We start from the raw sequence: 23,804 nt of genomic DNA, 5'->3' as shown, positions 1-23,804 counted from the left end.
TTTGAGGTGTAAACACTAACCCTGAAAATTTAACAATCCTCTTTTCCAGGCCAGCTGGCTCCAACACTCCTCTGGTCCTGGCCGTCCTCTATGCCTAGTTCGAATAAGCTAGCTTTGGCATCTGTGTGTGTGTGTGATTGGGTGGCTGCATGTGTATGCTTCTCCATGCAGATTTAAGATCATGTTAGATTTTGCATGTTATAGGAGTGGGACAGGCTATGGTTCAGTAATTAACTAAAGACCTCTCCTCTCCTCCCCTTTCCTCCCCTTTCCTCTCCTCTCCTCTCCCCTCCTCTCCTCTCATCTTCTTGGCTCATATTACAGGCTAGGGAAGACCTCGATAGCTTACTGTTCTTTTCCTTTCGCAGACATCAGGGAAGACATTGTGGCCAAAGGGTGCCATCTAGTGGAACTCAGTGGTCACTGCAAGTTGGCTAATGGCCCCGGAGGGGATTCAGGAAAATTGACATCGAGTTGACCTAGTGTGGACTTTTGTTCCTATGGATGGAAATTCCTTAACTTTTGACCACTTGGCAAGATAGCTGAGGGAGAGAGATATAGCCTTAAGACAATAATAACAAATAATGGTCTCTTTCTTTTACATAGAACTTGTAATCTTTTGAAAAGCACTTTTTCTGTAGTTCAATCATTGTCCAACTCTTCATGACACCATTTGGGGTTTTCTTGGCACAGATATTGGGGTGGTTTGCCATTTCCTTCTTCAGCTCATTTTACAGATGAGGAAACTGAGGCAAACAGGTTTAAGCGATTTGTCCAGGATCACCTCGCTAAGAAGTGTCTGAAACCAGATTTGAACTCAGGTCTTCCTGACTCCAGGCCAGGCACTCTATCTGCTACCTAGCTACTCAAAAAGCATTTTTAAACCCTTTTATCTCACACCTGTGAGGTACTTAGTCCAGGCATTACTATGCCCATTTTTACCTATGAGGAAACTGAAGCCCAGAGAGTTAAACTGATGTGGTTGAGGTGACACACTGGTTAATGGAGGGCAGTCTGGTGGAATGTAAAAAGTCTTTGCTTTTCAAGTTAGAAGGCTGATGTTTGAGTCCTTGCCCTCAACCTTGAATAGCTGTTTGACCCCTGCAGAAGTTAATTAACTTTTTTGTGCCTCAATTTCCTTACCTGTCAAATGGGAATAATCTTTTTTGAACCACTTACTTCACTGGGCTATCATGAGAAAAGTGAATGTCAGTGACTCACTATTGCAGAAAAGCCTGACCTTCATTGGAGTAGAACATAGGAAGATCTGGCCTTGTTTCTCATTGCACAAACCAAAGTCAGGTCTTTTTTGGCTTCATCCTACCTAAACCACATGAGCTCTCCCTCCTTGGTCTCCCCTCTGCTTTTTGATGGGGAGATCTGTAGGAAACAGGGATTGAACAGAGGTCTTTTTCTCCCCCTCAAAACTAACCACTCTCTGAGTAGTCTTGGCTCCAGGTTTGGGGGCTCTCAACCTGTGAGGACTACAGCATAAGGGAGGGCATTCTCAGCAGGGAGCTGTCATCTGTCAAAGTGGGAACCAGGCGGCTAGACAGTTAGCATAGAGAAGCTCCTAGGACCCCTAAGACTTTGTTACTGCAGGAACATGGGTACTAAGGAGAGTTCAATCTGACCTTACACTCACCCTGATCTAATGGAACCTGTCAGCGCTCTCTCTCACCACTGGCAGGACCTCAGCTAAGTGACTAGAATAGCTCTGAGAAACCACTACCAAATGAATCATCAGAAAACCCTGCTTTTTATGAGGTCATGCCCCCTGATCAACAACCCTCTATGGCTCCCCATTTGCCCTCTAGATACCATCTGGAATAAACATTTCAAGATCCTTCATTTCTACATTTCTGACTTACCCCCCACTGCTTCCATATATATACTCACCACTCTAACCAAGACACTCCTTTTTTTCACGGAATATGATATATATATGTATATATATGTCTATTCCCTTCAACTACCCTAATACTGAGAAGTCTCATGAGTTACAAATATCATCATTCTGTGTAGGAATGTAAACAGTTCAACTTTAATAAGTCCCTTATTATTTCTCTTTCCTGTGTATGTTTTCATGCTTCTCTTGAGTCTTGTATTTGAAAGTCAAATTTTCTGTTCAGCTCTGGTCTTTTCATCAAGAATGCTTGAAAGTCCCCTGTTTCATTGAATGTCTATTTTTCTCCCTTGAAGGATTATACTCAGTTTTGCTGGGTAGGTGATTCTTGGTTTTAATCCTAGCTTCTTTGACCTCTGGAATATCATATTCCAAGCCCTCAGATCCCTTAGTGTAGAAGCTGCTAAATCTTGTGTTATCCTGATTGTGTTTCCACAATACTTGAATCACTTCTTTCTGGCTGCTTGTAATAAATTTCCTATTACTTCTACCTCTCGCCTCAGGAGTGTAGCAACCCAAATCTAATTCCTTTTTCCTGTGACAGCCCTTTAAAGACAGACATCATGTCCTGCCTCCCCAATCCCTCTGGATACTCCCTAGTTTCTCAATAACCGTCCCACATGCTGGACATCCTGCCCCTAAATGCAGATTAAGATCACAGCGGCTTTGCTTTTTTTGTCTGTTACATTATTACTCATGTTGAGCTAGCCTTCTACTAAGACTGTTAAATACCAAGAGGAATTGTTATCTGGCCATAACTTTCCCATCTGATATTTGTGGAGCTTTTTTCCAATCCAAATGTGAGATTTTGCATTTATCTCTATTACATTTCATCTTCTTGGATTCAGCCCAATATTCTCTCCTCTAAATATTGCTTTGGGTCCTGACTCTGTAATCAAATGTGTCTTAAATCTGTAATCAAATTGTGTCATCTGCAAATTTTAATCAGCATATCACTTGGTCCTTTATCCAAATAATTAGTCAATCAAGCAATAAACATGTATTAAGTACTTACTATGTGCCAGGTACTGTACTAAGACTGAGGATACGAAAAAAAAAAAAGTAAAAAGACAGTCCCTGTCTTTAAGAAGCAGCATGTCTCTTTAAGAGACAATATGCATGGGATAACTAGGTGGTGCAGTGAGTAGAGCATCAGCCCTAGAGCCAGGAAGATTTGAGTTCAAATCCAGCCTCAGACACCTGACACACTTACTAGCTGTGTGACCTTGGGCAAGTCACTTAACCGCAATTGCCCTGCCTTCCCCCCTGCCAAAAAAAAGTTTAAAAAATGTTTTTTAAAAAAAGAGACAACATGCAAAAACAATATACAGAGCATGCAAAATATATATATATATATATATATATATATATATATATACAGAGTAAGTTATATACAAGACAATATTAAGTTATTAGTCATTAGATCAAAATCTTTGATATAAATGTTGAGAAAGCATAGGATCAAACATAGTTCTCTGGCTAGATACCTTCTTCCATACTGACATGGTTATTAATTGTTATTGATGGGCCTAATGATTATTAATTTTTAGAAATGATTATTAGTTAGGTATGGTTATCTGATCAATTCTGAATTCACGTCTCTACATTTTTGTTCACAAGGAGAGCATGAAATTTTGTCAAATGCTTTACTAAAAACAAGGTAGTCCACATCTACAGCATTCCCCTCACCTAGCAAGATTGTTATCCTATCAAAAAAAAATAAATAAGGCCCTTAGGCTGCCATGACTTGTTACTCATGAAGCCATGTTGGCTCTCTATGATCATAGTTTCCTTGTGTAGATGTTCATTAACCATCCCTTTAGCAATATGCAAAAAGTAGTGTTTTCATACTTTAATGTTTTCGTGTAGCTTTGTTTGCCGTATTCTCCTCAAATCCTTAGTGGCTGGAGAAAGTAGATTAAAATTGGATGGACTAACTTGTGGACATGGCACAAAACACAGGAATGATGCATGGGACTTGAAAGCGGGATGGCGGTGGTGGGGGCGGGGTGCGGGGGAGAGAAAGAGGGGGGGGGAGGGGGAGGGGGAAAAGGAGGGGGAGGAAGGGGGGGACAATAGAGGAGGTGCCAATGGGAATAGAAAAGAGAGGGAGACTACTGTGAAAGACACTATGAAGGAAGAATTGACAGGACTTGATGACTGATTGGATGGTGCAGAGGTAGGAGGTTGTTTCAACAATCTGGCTAGCAGCTGCTGTGTGGGGTGTAAAATCAACAACAACGAGCTTACAGAACGATGCAAAAGCCCAGGTTCTTTTGATCTGCTTTACTAAGGAAAGCAACTTTAAGGGATTAACAATTTTACTTTAATCCAGCATACAAATACCATTCACTTAGTTCAAGGGAAAAAGCCAGCACCCTGAACTTCAGAGCAAAATACAAACAAAATTACAAACATCGACAGACAGGCCAAATACAATTCATAGTTACCAACATCTGAGTTCAGCCCAGGAGCTCATCACAAGGGCTGGCCCAGAGAGACAGAGACAGAGACAGAGAGACAGAGACAGAGAAAGACAGAGAGAGAGAGAGAGAGAGAGAGAGAGAGAGAGAGAGAGAGAGAGAGAAACAGACATGGAAATACAGTAGCCATGAAGTAAAACATCCCGTTTCTAAGCAGGCAGGGTTGGGCTGAGAAATGCCCCACTCTAACAGCCTGCAGAGGCATAAAGACATTGGCACAAGCAATAGAAACTGATGGCCTACCCAGGACGTCCCTGGGAGGTGAGCTTGGAGGAGAACAATGTGCTTTGGGATGCTTGGCTTATAAGCGACCAATTTATTGCTATCCTGCCCAGGAAGAGTTTGTACCTCGTACTGTAGAGTTAATTACTGCTGGTGACCAAGCAATCTGTCTCTCTTGAGAGACAGAAGTATATGTCTGCTTTCTGTCCCCCTTCTTATGGTAAGGAAGGAGACAAGGGAGCAGGAAGAGACTGGAGCTCACAACCTTCCATCCTAGGGGGTAGGAAGAAATGAGGTGGCTTCCTTGAGCTACGGGTTATAGGAGTGTTTGCCTCTGATGTATTCCTTTGGTTTTTTTTTTTACTCTACTTTTACTAATCTAATTAAGTTGTTTGTTTCACTATAAACTTGTGTCTGAGGTGATTTATGAACAACATGCAGGATCTAAGAGAAAACAGGGATTTTCCAGAGGAACGGAAGCATATGGGTTCATTGGAAAGAAAAGCCTGGGAGTAACAGGATCTTCTCCCCCCTCCTACTTCCCACCCCCATCACAATTGCGAAGAGGTTCCTATCATAAATACATTCTAGAATTTTGGCAGGAATAAAAGTCAAGCTCACTTGCCTGTAATTTGCACAATCTATCTTCTTCCCATTTGGGGGGGAAGTTGGGACATTCGCTCTTCTTCAATCCTCCCACTCTCTATGGGATTTCAAAAATCAAGACAAATAACTTTAAAAGACTTGGGAACTCGGATCAACCCAATAACCCACCATGATTCCGTGATGAAATATACTATGCCCCTCCTGACAGAGAGGTGATGAACTCAGTACAGACTGAGACATATTATTTTGAACATAGCCAGGTGCAATTCGTTTTTCTTGACTATACATAATTGTAACAGGGATTTTGTTTTTATTTTTTGTCATGGCAGGGAGGGGGGAGGGAGTGAGAAGGAGGGAAGGCAAATTTTCCTTCATTCAAAATAATAAAATTTAATTTAAAAATAAAAATAAATCACTGGCAGTGGTTCAGCAATCATATCTGCCAATTCTTTTAATAACTTGGGGTACAGTTCATCTGGGCCTTAAACTCATACCTGGCAGCTAGATGTTATGATATTCCTCTTTTTGGGCTTTTGCTCATCCTGTTCCCCAACTCCCCAAAGGCATCCTTCCTCCCCCTCTCCAAAATCTACTCATCCTGTAAGGTCTGTATCAAGCCCCACACCTTCCAAAAAACCTTCCTGGGATATCCCAGTCAAATTTTACTCTTTATTCTTGGAGTCCTAACAGCTTTTATTATGTGGACTCCTCAAGCTGGCATTCATCCTTATAAAAAACTCAGTTTTTTTACTATTTCCTATGTATTATGTCCTGTATATTATCTCCCCAAGGAAAGAAACTATAATTTCCTCAAGGGCACAGATGATCACTTTTAACTTTGTCTTGTAACTCTCACAGAAGAGAGTGGGCATATATTTGCCAAAAAAATGGGCGAGATTCATTGGACCCCAAGGAATCGGGAGACAAGGGTTCTGGTACAAGATCTGCCACTAATTAGTTATGTTACCTTAGGTAAGTAATTCTGTTCCCTCCACCCCTCCCCCAAGTTTCCTCCTCTGAAAAATAAAGTGATCTCCTGGTCCCTTCCAGCTAGGTGGCGCAATGGATAGAGCCTTGGAGCGTTGAGTCAGGATCCCTTCTAGCTGTATGATCCTGGGCAAGTCACTTAACCTCCTTTTTCTGTGACCTTGCATGGCTCAGGGACTTGGGCATCCAAAACCCACAAGTGGAGGTAGGAAGAGTTGTCCTATCAGAGGCTCCAAGCTGAAAGGACTTTAGAAGTCATCTAGTCCAATCCTTATGCCTATCATGAATCCCTACTACAACCTCCCTAACAAATGTCTAGTGATGGAGGACATTAACCTTTACATAGTTCTCTAAGGTTTACAAAATGTTGCTTTCACACAACCCTATGTAAATGTTATTAAACCCATTTTGCAGAAGAAACAGAGGCATAGGCAAATGAAGTGACCTGCCCAAGGACACATAGCTAGGAAGTATCAGAGCCAGGATTTGAACAGATCTGCTATTTTCTCCTACATCGCACTACTTACATTGTCTCACTGGTGAGGTTATGCCAACCTCCAGAGGCAAGCCAGTACTCTTCTACCATGCAAGTAAAGTGCCTCATGTATGTTGTTGAGTTGTTTTTCAGTTGTGTCTGACTCTTTGTGACCCTACTTGGGATTTTATTGACAAAGATACTGGAGTGGTTTGCTATCTCCTTCTCCAGCTCATTTTACAGATGAAGAAATTGAGGCAAACAGGGTTAAGTTACTTTCCCAGGGTCACACAGCTACTAAGTATCTGAGGCCAGATTCAGACTCAGTAAGATAAGGCCCCCAGCACTCTATCCACTGTACCAACTAGCTGCCCCAGGAGGATGGTTAGAAGGAACTAGAGATGCTAATCCTGGGAAGAGACAACTCAAGAGGAATATGGTAGGTGTCTTCAAGTATTTGAAGGGCTGTCATGTGGAGGAGGCATTGAATTTGTTTTTAGGAAGGCAGAACCAAGAGCACTAGTTTGAAAGAAACAAAGAAGCAAATTTATGGATACCATCAGGAAAACTGCCTAACAATTAGAGTTATCAATAAGTGCAGTGGGCTTCCTTGAAGTTTAGTGGGTTCCCTCTTGTCAAAGATCCTTAAGAAAAGCCTGAATAGGGGCAGCTAAATGGTTCAGTGAATAGAGCACTGGCCCTGGAGTCAGGAGGACCTGACTTCAAATCCAGCCTCGGACATTTACCAGCTGTGTGACCCTGGGCAGGTCACTTAACCCCGATTTCCTCCTTAAAAGAAAAAGAAAAGCCTGAATGATGACCATCTATTGGGTATCTTATAGGAGGATTCTTTTGAGAGATATGCTTTGGTTCCTTCCAAATATGAAATTCAGGTAGAACAAAGGGGCAAAACCTTTACAATCTCTTCCAGCTCTAAATTTATGATTCCATTATCCTGTGAATTCATAATGCTGACTACAGATACAGCACTTTCTTCTGCTAAAAGCCTTGTCACAGTTTTAGTATCTAGGAATTTTATACATATTATATTATAATCTTTCATATCATATCACATATGTTACATTATGCTATATTGTGTTTTGTTGTTATATCACTCTGTATTTTAATCTCTGGTATCCAGTAATGTCATTGCTGGTCCTACTGAAATATAGTGGGCTTCTATGTCTTCTTCTCTGTCAAAGTATTTATACGGTAAAATGGAGCCTAGAGAAGTAGAATTTAGTCCAAAGAAATGAAGGATTTAGCCCAACTTTAGAACAAACTTCGTAAAATTTAGATTCCATCAAAAGGCCACACTTGAGGATCTGGAAAGCCACATGCGGCCTCAAGGCTACAGGTTCCTCACCTCTGTGCCCATCTATATATCTGGCAGGGTGGGTTGAGAAGGTGGGGCATTTGTTTACGCATCTTTGTTCTTAGGGGATAGCTAGATCATGTCTGCCTCTCACCATTGAGGTTCGAAGGGCTTAATGCACAGATGTAGCTGCTCAAGAAGTTAAAAAACAAACAAAAAACTCCCTGTCCCAGAGCTACTGGGGCTGGGCACTTCTCTAGGCATCTAGACAAGACAGCTAGCCTCATGTGTCGCTAATACTCTGAGTCTTAGCTTCCTCATCTATAAAGCTAGGACACTGGGCCAGATGACCTCTAAGACCCCTTCCAATTTGGATATTCTGATTCCAGTAAGTAACTTCTCCCCACTGCCCCATCCTTTAATGGCTGGGCCTCTAAACATGAAATGTATAATTCTTTTTTTAATTAATATTTTTTATTTTTCATTTACAACACTCATTTCCGCATGATTCTGAGTTCCAGATTTTCTTCCCCATCCCCCTCCTCCCCAAGACAGCATGGCATCCAATATATCTTCTACATATAACTTTGCATTAAACTTATTTACTCAATAGTCGAGTTATAAAGAAGAATTATGAGCAATGGAATGAATCATGAGAAAGAAGAAACAAGACCAAAAAAAAAAAAAACCAAAAGAGAAAAAAAAAAAAAGGAGAGCAAATAGTTTGCCTCACTCTGCATTCAGACTCCATAGTTCTTTCTCTAGGTGTAGATAGCTCTCTCCATCATGAGTCCTTTGGAGTTGTCTTTGAACCTTGCATTGCTGAGAAGAGCCAAGTCTATCTAAGTTAGTCATCACAGAATCCATCTATCTGTGGTTGTGTACAATGTTCTCCTGGTTCTGCTCTGCTCACTCAGCATTACATCATGTAGGTTTTTCCAGGTTATTATGAAGTCCGTATCTTCCCCATTTCTTATAGTACACTAGTATTCCATTACATTCATACACCACAACTTGTTTAGCCATTCCCCAACTGATGGGCATCCCCTTGATTTCCAATTCTTTGCTACCACAAAAAGAGCCGCTATAAATATTTGTGTACATACAAGTCCCTTTCCCACTTGTGTGATCTCTTTGGGATACAGCTCTAGAAGTGGTATTGCTGGGTCAAAGGGTATGGGCGTTTTTACAGCCCTTTGGGCATAGTTCCAAATTGCTCTCCAGAATGGCTGGATCAGTTCACAACTCCACCAACAATGTAACAGTGTTCCATTTTTTTTTTTTGGAGTGGGGAGGCAGGGCAATTGGAGTTAAGTGACTTGCCCAAGCTCACACAGCTAGCAAGTGTGTCAAGTGTCTGAGGCCGGATTTGAACTCAAGTCCTCCTGACTCCGGGGCCAGTGCTCTACTCACTGCACCCCCTAGCAGCCCCAAAATGTCACCTGGGCTACCCTTTACCTGGTTTCACTTGGGGCCACAAGTTCACTGGGTTAAATTGGCACTTCATGTCACCTGATCCCTGTGGGAGACTACTCAAATAAAAAAGTTGAAGTGAAAAACGCAGTGGCTCGTTAAGTGGATTTATTTTCAGGCAAATATGAGGGCAGTGACCTGAAGAGACTGAGCTTAAAGCAGGGCGGTGAATAGTTCCTTCCTCATAGCTGCAGGTTTTTCTCTCAGGCCTCATAATGACCCTTAGGCCTGCGGCTATGCCCTGTTTCACAGATATTATATCTCAACAGAAGGACGAGGGCTTGAAAACAGAATCTAAGCCAGTCACCTGTCAGAGGCCAAAATCGGATTATCTTGGAAGACACCCTTTTCTTTCTCCCAAGGCAGGAAATGTGTGGTCCTTACCATATGGCCCAACTTTGGGCTCTGCAGCTGTGAGCAAATTCGAGAGGATCTGGGCCTCCTCAGCATCCTATTCTTCTGGAAAGAGGCCTAGCTGGCAATGAGGTTTCTTTTAGCCCTTCTCCAATGGCACATCAGCTTATAGGGGTCAGGAGCAGCAGACCTGACCCCCTCCCCAACTCCTTAGCAATACTTAACGGCAGACTTTTCCAGGCTAGATAAAAAAGAACTTGGTAGGTTCTAAGAGGCAGATCCATCAGAGAATCGCAGTGCTTTCCATGTTGGCACCAAAAAAAAAAAAGGGATATAGGTCTGTTGGAAAGAGTCTTGGGCTGGTAACAATAGCTAATATTCACACAATGCTTTAAGGTTTGCAAAGCACTCTACGAATATTATCTCATTTGATCCTCACAACAACTCTAGATGGTAGAAGCTAGTATTATCATTCCCATTTTACAGATGAGGGAAACTGAGGCAAACAGAGGTTAAATGACTTACTCAAGGCAACACAGCCAGCAAACATCTGAGCCTGGATTTGAACTCAGGTCTTCCTGACTCCAGGTTCAGCAGTCTATCCACTGTGCCATCTTGCTGTCATGGAATAGCTTGTCTAGTCATGAGAACTAAATTCCAGTCCCAGCACTGTGCCCTTGGACAAGACACGTCCCTGCTAGGGAATTCAGTTTCCTTCTCTGACAAATGGGAGGAATATCTACTCTATTTCTCCTACTGGACTCCTATCATTCCCTTTTCCTGGAATGTTCTCCCTCTCATTTACGAATCTGGAAGTCCCACCAAGGCCCAATTGCGCACACACACGCACACACACACACACACACACACACACACACATGGGTATGTACACATGTGTATGCATGAACTCATGATGCCTTCTCTGATTTCCCCAACTTGAAGTCATCCCTTCTTCTGATTCTCCATAGCAACCACCCACTTTTTTAGGGGGGATGCTTTATTCTGGCAGTCAACATATTCAGCTTTGTATTATAGTCATTTGTGTATGTGTCCACCGTACTGTAGTTTCTTTAAGGTTGGAAATTGTGCTTTCTCCCATCTTGCCCACAGAGTTGGGCATATAGCAGTCATTTATCGCCACCCCAATTTCCTTTCAATTTTCCTCACCTTGGTAGTACAGACTAACCCATTCTAGCTACCTCCCTGTGGGAGCCCCCAAAGAGATCAAAGGCCCTCAAGAATGGCCAATTTGGAAGTGAAGGAGTAGACAAGAAAGACTTACTTCACAGAGACTGAAAATTCTCCTGGGGAACTCTCACTCTCTCGGATCAAGAAGGCTCCCAGGTGATTTCGTCTGAGCAAAATCTCTTCTGCAAACTGCCTGGAGATCCTGCCTGCAAACCACCTGTGGAAAGAAGGGCAGATAGTCTGAGGGGTCTGATGTTCCCAAGGGAGCAAGTGAGAAGAAAAGAACAAGAACAGGAAAGCCGCACCCAAGGAAAAACAAGACCCTTCAGGCATTTGGAGCCAGGAATTCCTTCTAAGCAAGCAGCTGAGAACATAGAGGGCATTGATTCCACCTCTAGAACCATGGAATATGATAACTGAAAGAGAATGTAGAGATCATTGGGTGACTAGGCCAATCCTCTCAGTTGACAGAGGAGGAAGAATCCAAGGCCTAGAGAAAGAAAACCATGTGCCTGAGGTCACACAGTAAATTAGTGGAAGAGGTGGACCGGGACCTCTGCCCTCCTGACTCCCAGTGCAAGTTCTTTGGCACTGTGCCACATTCCTCCACATTCCCAGCATATTCTCCTTGGAGTCTCAACCTCTGATGATGGGGCCAGAGGCCTTTTCCCTTGGCAAACAAAGGCAGTCAACAGGAATAGGAAGCTGGGATCCTTAAAATCATACCAGCAGGTAGTCTTTTGCCTGGCAGATTGTCCATGCAAATGGCTAGCCTTACTGGAGGTAAACACAATGCCCACAGAGAGGATGCAAGTGGGAAGGGGGCTGGATGGGGAGTCAGGAGACCTGGGTTTAAGTCCTGCTTCCATCCCTGGTTAGTTGGGTGATCTTGGGTAAGGTCTCTGAGACTTTTTTTCATCTATAAATTGGAGTTATTATCTCATAGGGTTTTCCGATGTTGCCTGAAATATTGTCTATCTTGTATTACATCGACAAGGCTTGTTCGTTATCAGTTTTCTTATGTGATTCCCCTTTCCAATGAGACAATGACTTTGTCTTCATTTTCTTTTGCCTCCCCTGCTCTGAGTTTTACATGTGTCCCTGAGTACATAGGACAGACTTATTAGTGTCAAGAAGAAATGGACATTTTTCTCTTCTCTACTGTCTGGTTAGCTAAGGACTAGGTCTGTGATGAACTATCCTGCATACTTCCTACTCCTCCTCTTCCCCCATACCCCAGGGAGCCCCACAGTGGAAAGTTTCAGGTTGATTCAGTCACAGATGGGAGATCCCCCACAGAGCTATTCTGGGACCTGAAGAATACCTGTTTTGTATCAACAAGAAGCTAAAGTTTGGCAGCTGATGCTACTGCTTCCCCTTCATCCGTCAATGGGAGATGAAGGTCAGGGAGTACCTTCTTCTCTGTGCTATCCTTCCCTCACGGTAGCTGATGGAATAGGGCACATGGTATACATAAACTTACTAATAGAACAGGACATTAAGTGACAAGGGACCTTGAGCTGAGCTGTGAGGTTTCTCAGGAAGGAAAATGAGGACATCAGAATAGGAAGACAGAAGTCGACAGAGACAGAAAGTCTGATTCTGCCAGGCTTTGCTCATCCCCCAAAACAGATTGGGAAAGTCATGAAATATAACACATTTCACATGAAATTTCCTGGTTTATCATTGCCAGCATCACTCCCCTGCTCGATGGCCTTCAAAGATTCCCTATTACTTATAGGATAACGTGTAAAATCCTCAGCCTGGCATTTAGGACCCAGCTGACCTTTCCAATTATTATTAGTCCCAAATGCACGGCCTCTACTGTAGGCAAACTTTCTAAGTGTTGGTTGGAGTTGGTTCCAGATTCCCCTGAAGAGAAATCTTGGACCTTGGAGCATAATCTCCCCCCGTGGAGGAGGTGGGGCAAGACCCTAGGACATCGAAATGCTGCTTTTGGAAACAGAAAGGGGAAAGCTTCACTTATGGTTTGCCTCAGTGACAAGAAGAGGAGGCGGAAGCACCATATGGCAGCTTCTTACTTTCACTCATTAATTGTTGTTAGCCAGTTCCTAAATTCAACAGTTTCCATAGCCAGATGAGAAAGTCAAGTACAGTCATTGCCCTCTAAATTTAGATGCCCTGGGGAAAACCTATAATGGTCCATTCAGAGTGGAGGTAGATTTGAAACCTGGTTTTTCTATACAGAGGGTGTGCTTGATTGTCTAGACTTAAGAAAGTAAGGAAGAAACTTTTAATAATGCAGATCAAACTTAAAAGTGGGTTGTGTGGGCATTCTGCTCCCCTCATAGAGCTGGTTATAAAACATACACCAGTATACCCCAGTCTCCATCCAAGCTCTCCCTAGTCCCTGTCAATGCTTGAAATTTTTTTTGTACAAGGTGCAGAAGTTCTCATTGTCTACTGATGAATTTTTATGGTATTGATGATATCTCCTAAAAAATTGTTTTGAGTACAAGATTCTTTACATGGTTAATTCTTTGTCAACATTACAACCAGGTTACTCACCTTAGTGAGGATGTTCACTGGTACTTATTACCCAGATGATGCCTGATTACTGATGAAGCTAACATCTGAGCTACTTTCCTAGGCTACTTTTCCTTAAAAAGAGATCTGGAGTCCATAGAGAGGAAATAAAGACAGAGGGCTTACACATTAGAGAGTGGGCTTGGTTCCTAGGGTAGGAGGGAGGGGAAGGCAGGAAAGTCTATCCAGATAGTCTCCCCAGGGATCCTCTCAGCCCCAAAGATAGTATAAGTATCAAAGTGGTGAAGAAATTCCTGGACTGGATAGCAGAGTGCCTATATCAAGTGAAAGCTTGAACCAAGAAGCGTCAAAGAATAGAGCCATGATATGGAGAAGTTGACCCAGACTTTGCCCTTCACTGCTACATGGACTGTGCAAATCTTGGAAATTGACCCTGAGTTCTTCTCTCATTCTTAGAGGCCCCAAACAAATACTACAAATCTTAAGGACTGTGTTGGCTCCTGGGAATGTAGGGCTCACCGGAAGAAAAGGTTACTTGATTTTTCGAGTGTTCTTTTTTGTGTAGGAGATGTCAATATTAGAATAGCTTAAGCCTGGAGTGCTATATAGGTTCCCCCAGGGAGATGGTAGCACATTGAAAAGGAAAGAAGAGTTTACTTGACTGTTTATGGCCTTGGATATGAGTCCTTTGAGCTTTGTGTTGCATTAAATAAAGGCTTGCAAATGAAGACTCGAAGACAGAGAGGATGCCAACCTTCATGGGCAATTTATTCACCTTACCACATCAGTGAAATCACAAGGTCCAGTTCCTATACTGAAATGAAGCCTGGACTATATTGGATATAATGTTAACCCAAGTGCTTGCATGGAAACTTTCCTCTAGAGAACTAGACATAAGCTAAATTCAGAAATTCCCAGGAGATTACGTGGGTGGTCAAAGAAGCCAAAGATAAGTAAAAAGCCCCTAATATTGAATCCAATCCATGTAAATCCTGAGCTTGAGTCCTAAGGAATGGGGTATGAGACTTTGGGCAAGTTATTTTGCATCTCTGTGCTTCCACATCTTCATCTGTGAAATTAAGATAATAATAACTGCCCTACATAGGATTACTGTGAGGATCAGGTGAGGTAATATGTGTGAAAGAATTTTATAAGCTGTTAAGTATTACATAAATGCAATTTGTGACTATTATTTATTGAATTAAGTCTCCCTATATAAAAAGGACAGACCTAACACCATGTGGCCTCCCTTAGTTGGGTATGGTTTGGTTATCACACCCTTGGAGGAGTTCTCAGTCTGAGACAAGAGACACAGGGGAAAATTATCTCAGGTCTGTGGACAGATAAGAGGCTGGCTCCTGAGACAGTGATCAGAAGAAGCTGAAGGAGGAAAGGCAATGATAAAAGGGTCTGGAGATTTGTGTTGAAAGTACCCATCAGTCACAGGAAGCTGGAGGTGGTAGCTTAAAATAAGCAGACAAAATGATAGAAAGTGAATCTCTCTCTTGTAGTGAGCAGATAACAGCTTCTCTCTGGTGTTCACAGTAGGGGTGGAGGGGACATTTGGGAGGTTCTTTAAGTCTTTTTTTTCTTGTGGAAATAACCCATTCCTTCATTTTCCCCATAAGGCAGGGGCCCTGACTAAGGAAAAGAAGTGCAGTATAGTCAAAAGTGTCCCCAGCATCAGGAGATTTCTAGGTTTGAATCTCTTCTCTAACAATACTTGTGTGACAAAAGCTCTCTGAGCCTCAGTCTGATTATCTGTAAAATGATGATAATACCTATAGTCCCTACCTCAAAGAGTTGTTTCGATTTGCCAGCAGCCACATAACTAGGAAGTATGGGAGGCAGAATCCGAACCCTCATCTTGTGACTCCAAGCCTGGCGCTATCCATTATGACAGGCTGCTCAGACTTGAGCAACAGAAAGGTAGGCTGAAAGGGACTTCAGAGAGCAACTAAGTTAACATGAAGAAACTAATAACCCAGAAAAGGGAAATCACTTGCCTAAGTCCCCCCCACCTCCCCGGCCCCCACGATGAGTTAGAGGCAGAGCCCAGGATTAAAATCTAGATTTCCCAGCCCTTGGTCTTGTTCAGTAATTCGAGGTTGATTAGAACAAACCAAGCACTGGATAAGAAGGAATATTGTCCTCTACTCAGTTGCTGGGGTGAGTCTTCTTTACCTAGTCCACTAGGTCGTGAGTGCTATGAAAGTAGAGGCTGCAAGCTCTGGAGCACATTACTACCGGCCCCTGTAGGAGGCTGGAACCGGACTGAGTCAAGGGCAGAGAAGCAGCCTGAGATGGACTTACGGATGAGGCTTGACTTGGATGTAATTCTTTGGGATGAAGCCTTCAGCGCCATGCAACTCCGCCTTGTACCAGTTCTGGTCGTCTTCCATGTTCAGAATCTGTATTAAGAGACCAGATCCAATTTAGTCCCAAGGTGAGCACATCCTGCGAGACCAGCCCCGGATCAGGCACGTTGGGGGAAACAGATGGAGAGAGAGCCTCTTTGTACTTGGGAAGGTTAATACCAGGGAAACAGCGATGCAGGACAGCAAAGACACCCAAGGATTCTATCTCACTCTGAGTACTGGAGGAGCTTAGGAGGATGATCCCTAGAGTGGCCGTGTTGGGCTGGTCAAGGTAGACTTAACAGTAGAAGTGGGGCCTGAACCCCTGAGCCTTGCATGATATTAACAACAGCAACTAGCACTCATACGGTACTTTAATGTTTGCAATGTGTTTTATGAATATTATCTGATTTGACCCTCACAGCAACCCTGGGAGGGAGAGTCTATCACTATTCCCGTTTTACAGATGACAAAACTGAGGCAAGCCCAAGTGAATGACTTGCCCAAGGTGACACAGCTAATAAATGTCTGAGGCTGGATTTGAACACAGGCCTTCCTGATTCCAGGTCCATGATTCCGTCCATTGTACCACCTAATTGCCTCAGAATGGGTATGATTTGGATAAGTTAAAAGAAAGGAGGAGGGCATTCGATCAGAGATTTAATTAGCAATTGCAGCACCTGAGACAAATCAACTCAGTTGAGAGTGGGCATGTGCCAGCCTAATTGTACCCTCAGTGGGTTTCAGCCTGGGACTCCCCAGGAGCCTTGACTTGGGTCTGGGGGTGGGGGCACTCCTACTCCCTGTGGCATTCCTCTGCATCTCATGAACCTCCACAGGCCCTATGTTGCTCAGCATCTCTGAGAAGAAATCTGTGCTTCTAGATGCTGACTCCTGATGGTCCCCTGCCAGTTATAGTTTTTCAATTCTAGGTTTTCAAGGAGTTTGTAATCAAGGTGAGAAAGCAGAACAATCAATCAGACAATAAACATTGTTTGAGCACCTACTGTATGTCAGATACTGTGCTAATCTCTGGGGATACTGATATGTGAAACAGTCCCTATCTTCAAGAAGTTTGCATTCTGCCGCTCTAGAATTTGTTTAGGGTCATTATTTAAAGGTATTTGGAGGGGTTCAGGAGGGAGCTCAAGTGAGCCCCTGCCTTTACTCCACCATCTTGGTTCCAAGAAATTTGAATTCTGTAGACAGAAAGATGGGAAGTTTGAGCTAGACCACTTTTGTCACTGCTACCTTCATTAACTGCCATGGAATTTACACAGATGAGCACAGCACCCCTGTGAGTTTCTCTTTGAGTCTCTTTCTTAGATTCAAAGAACTGATTTTTAAAGCTCACCTTTCCTATTACTCCCTTTTTGATTCACTCAGTTGTCTAATTCAAACTTCATATAGGGATCACTTATACCTACATCAACTGAGGTTGGAGGGAGAGCCCCCACCCCTTACATAGTTATATTCCAATACTTCAGTCAGTCTGAGATCTCATTGATGTGGGAATTCCCTCCAATGATGCAAATCCCAATCAACCAATCATTAAGCAGTTATTAAACACCAACTATATGCCAGACACCTGGGGATAGAAATACAAAGAATGAAATGATCCCTACTCAACAAATTTATATTCTAAACTCATCTCAGCCTACTCATCCTGTGTGACTCCTTCATATCCTTCCATAAAGAGACCACAGGAGGTCAACCCATTATACTAACAGTTTCCTTCAGTTCCCTTCACATCCCAGGGACTGTCTAGCAGCTGTCTCTCTCACTCCCATTTGCTTTGGGGGAGGGGGGGATGTTTGGTCACATGTGTCTTTGACAGCTTCCTTTACACCATTTCCTCTGCATAATTCCTTGTTCATATTGTGTGGCAGTCCACTCAGGCCAACTCCATACCTCTCCATTGTTGTCTGGGTGATTCTCAATGATTCTTTTTTTAAAAATCATTATATATTTATTTAATATTTTAAATTTTCATCATTAATTAACATCATTATCATCATTAATAATCATCATTAACAAGAGATTGAATTACAAATTTTCTCCCCATTTCTACCTTCCCCCCACTCCAAGATGGCATGTATTCTGATTGCCCCGTTCCCCAGTCAGCCCTCCCTTCTTCACCCCACTCCCCCCCATCCCCTTTTCCCTTACTTTCTTGTAGGGAAAGATAGATGTTTATGCCCCACTCAATGATTCTTGAACTTCACTTCTCGTAGAATTTTTCTTAAAATAATCTATGCACATATCAAAGGCATCCTTGATGAAAAGAATAGGCTGCCAGTAAAAAAAAAAAAAAACAAAAACAAAGAACCAAGAGACCTTCCAAAGGGTACAACATTGTTTCAGGGACAGGAAAGGAGGGGAGAGCAGAACAGGAAATTGTGCTTGTTCCAAAGGGTGTCAAGATAAAAAGAAAGGAGCAGTTGTGATAGGGGAGAGATGAGTGAGTGGTGAGTCTGACAAGGCAGGAATGTTAGTGAAAAAGGAAATAGGCAGAACAAAACCTAGAACTCTTAGGAAAAAAAGAGGAAGAATGATTGAACAACATATAGCTATGTTCAACAGAAGACTATATGGTCAATTTTGAAGTCAGAATATCTGAGTTCCTGGGTCCTTCCTGCCCGTGGCCACATCATTTCTTTTCTCTGAAAGGAAGGAAACAAACATTTACTAAGTACTTACTATGTGCTGGGCACTATAATGAGCACTGGGGATACAAATAAAGGAAAAAAATAGAGTCCTTGCCCACAAAGAGCTTACTTTCTAGTAGGGGAAGACAACACACAGAGGGAGTTAAAAGAGGGAGGAAAGTAACCCACTTGGAGGGACAGTTTTGAAGTCTAGAAAGTCAGGAACAGGACCATGAGGAGAATGAAGACAGGCTGGTCTGAGTCCTTCCACAAAATGGAAGCTCTAGAAGAAATTCATCAGAAGGGGAGTGGACCTTGTGGAAGAATATTGCAGGGAAGCAGGCCACAAGGATGGTAGGTTGATCCAAGGCAAGGAGGCCCTGGGTGCTAAAGGAAATAGAGTAAGCCTCTGGGCTTCAATGTCCTCATTTATAAAATAAGGGCATTAGTCTGTCAAGCACTCTTAGTCTGAACTATGTGGGCTTTTTGCAAAATATTTTGATAATTGTATTTCAACACAGATGGTTTTCTTTATGATCTCTCTTTTGCATTATAGCATTTAAAAAGATCATTCTGAGGAGTCCATAGGTTTCACCACATTGCTGATGGCACCTATGACACAAAAAAGTTAGGAACCCTTGACAATTATCTCTAAAGTCCCTTGTGGCCCTAAATCTGTGATTCTAGAGTCCTATAATTTAGTGGTTTCAATTCTTGATCTGTCATCGACTTGTGTGACTCAAGGCAAGTCTCCTTACCTCTCTCCAGCACAGTTTTCTCATCTTGCAAATGAGAAAATCGAACTAGATTATTTCTAAGGTTCATTGCAGTTCTGGCCTTAGATAATTCTATATTATAATCCTCTTGCCTAAATCCTCCTCTCACCACCTCCAGTAACTCCCTCCCCTCTCCGCCCCCATCATATCCTAGGGTACCTCCCCACCAGTTGTTAGGAGCTAGGACAGCCTCCATGCCCACTATTGCTCAGGTGGTTAAGAACTCTTAACAAACTTCCCCAAAGCCACCTTGCTATCCATGGTGGTTGACCCTAGACAAGTCACTGATCCTTCTTAGAAGTCAGTTCACTCATCTATAAACTGTAAAATGAGGAGGTTGGATTAGATCTTCATAACTGTAAATCTCTGTTCTAGTTAGGTTAGGTTCTATAGTAGAGTTACTACAGTACCTTTTAGCTGCAGTCTAACTACTCACCTTTACATGGCTACAGTTTACCAAGAATTCTTCACAATATCCTTGTGAGATAGTTAGGGCAAACATTATTACCCCTTATTACAATGAGGAAACTGAGTCTCAGAGAAATAAAGTGACTTGCCTTGAAGTCACATTATGGCTAATAAAAGTCTTCAGACTTCAAGTCCAGTGCTAATAATAGTAACTCATACACACATATATATGTATATAAGTATGTATACATATTTATATACACATATGGTTTACATGTATACGATTTATAAAGTTTTTTATATACATTAAATCATTTTACCCAAACAACAACCCTGTGAAATAGAGATACTGTCTCCATTTTACAGATGAATAACTGAGGTTCGGAGAATGAAGTGACTTACTCAACTTTACACAACTAATAAATGTTGGAGGCAGATTTTGAATTCAGACCTGTCCTGACTCCAAAGTCTTTGGCTCTTTCTTTCTACCCCAACACTTTTCCTCTCAGGAATAAGGATCACTTCAAAAGATCTGTGATTTCTTTGGTGAGGAAACTCCTCAACACATCTATCATTACATCCCCATCTATAATCTAGAAATTAAGGCTCAGAGAGTTGCCTGAGGTTCATAGACATTAAATCATTTGTCCAGGGTCACAATGCTTGTGTCAAGAGCAGTATTTGAATCCAGTGTTACTGATTCCATATCTAGCACGTATAGGTAACTCCTTTACAGGTTAAAATAGGCTTTTGTGGGCTAGCCTGGGACCCTAACCACGATGGAAAACGTTGTTTTTATGTGAAGTGCATAACTCCAAATTTTGAACACAAACTTCTAGAGAATAACTGAATTGCCTAGCATTTATAAAATACATTCTTCCAGGCTGACAGTGATGGAATTATAATAAAGCTGCCCCTGCGCCACTATTCTAACTTCCTTATAGGCCCCACTGAACAGCAGGCACGTCCTGATTTCACCACACAATCTAGCTTTAACCACACCACAGGCCCCCAGACTCAATATAGCCACTGTCCCTAGCAAGCCAATGCCCTCAAACTCAATGGAGCCACTGCCTCTAGCTAGCCACTATTCCCGGATCAAATTCACATATTTGAACTGGTGTGTCCTTGTACTCAATCACAATCGCATCCTCTTATTTAGCCCAAGACAGGACCACAATACCTAAATATCCATCTTGACCAGACAGGATCACAATAGCTGGCCAATCAGAAAGCAATATGACCAGGATGTTTGACCACCGAACCACAGAAGGGACCCCTTCCCCATTACCTAATCCCTTAACAAATCCCTCCTGCCTTTTTAATATTTATAATTTCTGCTGTATAATCAGCATCATTACACCACAAATTTGCCTGTGTTGTCTTACCAAATTACTGGTTCCTCTTGGAACCTAACCTGCTTCTGAGGGGAGTCAATCCTCAATAAATGCCTATACTTGGATTAGAAGTGATCTGACTCTGTGAATTCATTCAAGACGACCTCCCACAACAAATCATGAAACCACAACAACAGGATAATCCCTCTCTTTGCTTCATCCTACATCCCACAGGATAGTTCTTCAAGAAGTAATCAACTGCCTAGTTCCTAAGTCTGGACATAGCAACCACTACAGACTCAGATCTGTGCTAGGCATCCAAATGGCCTGGACATTTATTTTGGCTGAATTACTCCAAGGCATCCTTTTTAGAGGAGGAAGGAATGTATTAGTAGAAAGAGCATTTGCTTGGGAAACAGGAAACCACAGTTTCAATTCTGACCCTGCCACAGACTTATGTGACTCTTGGCCCCGCTCTGCCACAGTTTCCTTATTTTGCAAAATGAAGAGATTGGACTAGATTATTTCTAAAATCCTTTTTAATCCTGTTCTATATGATTCTATGTTATAATTCTCCTGCCGCATGCAAATTCCAGGAGTTAGTGTCCCTAGAGCAAGCCAGGCACTGATCATTATAATTTCTAGCCATTAGGACTAGAGCCCACTGTCTACAAGCATCTTTTCCCTTTTGAAAACCTAATTTCCCAATGCAAAGAACAAATGTCCCCTCCCTGCTTTGGGTTCATGTCCCATTGCCCTCTGCATATGTATATGCACTCTGTACATGTGTACCTGTTGTCTCCTCCATTAAAATGTAAGCTCCTTGAAGGCAAGGACTGTTTTATTTTTGTCTTTATGCACACTTAAAACAAATGCTTGTTGATTAATTGATTAACTGGGTAGTCTCTAGGAAAAATCCCTGGTCCATCGGACCACTGATTGTTTTTGACTCGGGTAGAAATTAGATTCGCACGAGGCAAAGGTGCAAAAAAAGTCAGTCAGTCTCTCTCTCTCTCTCTTCCAAAGTCATTGAAATGCAGCGGCAAGACAAAAGGCCAAAAGACAAGACAGCGGCAGTGGCCCTGAATGAAGAGGATGACCTTGGCATCTTGGATGTCTAACCAAGCCCTAAGCACTCCACAGCCCCTGCTTCTTCACCACTCCCTCCCCTCTACCTTCGTGGCCCATTGGAACAAAATGTTCACATCTGCCTATTCTGCCCAGGAAGTCTTCACATACTTGAGGTAGTCACCCCCTATCTTCCCAACAAGAGCCATCCGTGAGAGCTGAGCAGCAGGACCCCAAAGGAGGGTGAGCAGCCCTGGAAAGGACTCTGCCACCCTCACCTCAGACGTACTAGTCCTCCCTGAACACACCATACACACCAAGTGATTGTGCCTTCACATGTTGATATATCCATAGGATGCAAACTTTGGGATAGAATAGAAGTTTTTGAGGGCATCGTGCGAACCCAGCCCTGTGCTAAGCAGCTTACATTCTATTCCCACCTCCACACCTTTGCATAGACCTGGAATTCTCTCCCTCCTCTTTCAGACCCCCACCTCCACATCTTTGCATAGACCTGGAATTCTCTCCCTCCTCTTTCAGACCCAAGATTCATTCCAAGCTCAGTTCAGCTCCCATTATGCTCCATTTGTAGGACTTCCAATTATTTCTTATTTACTTTCTACATATTTTGTACCTATTTACCTGTGTATTGTTTCTCTCTTGTAAAATGTAAGGGGAAATGCTGTTTGTTTTTAATCCTCTGCACCCCTCATACAGTTAAACATCTGTTTAGTGGCTTGCTAGTGAAGTAGTAGTAGCTTGCTAAAGTGAAAGCTTCCCTTTATAATATCTCCAAATGGTTCTCCAACCTCCATTTAAGACCTAAAGTGGTGGAGAACCTATCGTCTCACGAGGAAGCCTATTCTGCATTGTCGTTCAGAAAACCGTCCTTACACTGAACCATGACCTACCTCTGCCACATCTATCCCATTCTACCCTATGGGGCCAAGCAGAAAAAGTCTTATCCTGCTACATGATAACCATGAAACACTTGAAGATAACTCTTGGATCATCAGTGGTATGCTGGTAAATGTTTAACAAATGGACTGAGGGAGCAGGGGAAGAGTACAGCCACACACTTTTAAGTTTAATTATTGTTAACTATTAATTATTAACACTTTCTTATGTCTAGACAATCAACAAAACAATAAGTCAAGACCCTTACTTGTACTGATTGTCATTCCAAGGTGAAAATGCTCATGTTGAAAATTTAACAATCTTTGGTTTCAATACTCTCTTGCCTATTACCCTCCAGGATCTTTTTCTTTCCTCCAGAAAAACATCTCCAGTTCCATCAACTGATCGATCAATGGCTGCCTACAGAGCCATTAACCCAGGATATACATTAAATCTTAACCATATCTGTAAGCTGGGCCATAAAACCAGTCACAGTGTTAGCCATAGGCCAGGGCCTGCTGCAAATGTGTACTGATGCATGCCATGGAACCAGGCTAAGAGAGGAGGAAGGAGGATCACGAACGCTTCTTCAAGGAGCAATTCAAAACCCAGAAATGGGGCAAGAGCACCATTTTCTTCCCTCATGTCATCACTGAGGACTATAAATTCCCAAATAGCCTCAATGAATTGCTCATCTCACAAGCCTGTGGTAAGATCTGTTTTGCTGTATGTGGGTTCTTTTCTTTTTTTTTTTTTTTTTTTTTTTGCTTTATCTCCAATGGTTTGTTTTTTTGGT

At 42.4% G+C, this 23,804-nt stretch overlaps 1 protein-coding gene across 1 annotated transcript in view; it reads right to left on the bottom strand.

Moving 5' to 3' along the window:
• Positions 1-23,804, bottom strand: part of LOC118859156 (GRB2 related adaptor protein) — a 61,193-nt gene that overhangs the window by 30,098 nt on the left and 7,291 nt on the right. Inside the window, exons 2-3 of the mRNA XM_036769615.1 lie at positions 15,831-15,928; positions 11,104-11,226 (exon numbers count right to left, since the gene is read on the bottom strand). Coding sequence (XP_036625510.1) covers positions 11,104-11,226; positions 15,831-15,928 — 221 coding nt within the window. The remainder of the gene's footprint in view (positions 1-11,103; positions 11,227-15,830; positions 15,929-23,804) is intronic.

This window comes from Trichosurus vulpecula, chromosome 1 (genome assembly GCF_011100635.1).
Source record: "Trichosurus vulpecula isolate mTriVul1 chromosome 1, mTriVul1.pri, whole genome shotgun sequence".
NCBI classification, from domain to species: domain Eukaryota; kingdom Metazoa; phylum Chordata; class Mammalia; order Diprotodontia; family Phalangeridae; genus Trichosurus; species Trichosurus vulpecula.
Note: the sequence above shows the minus strand (reverse complement) of the source record. Positions and strands in the feature narration are given on the sequence as shown.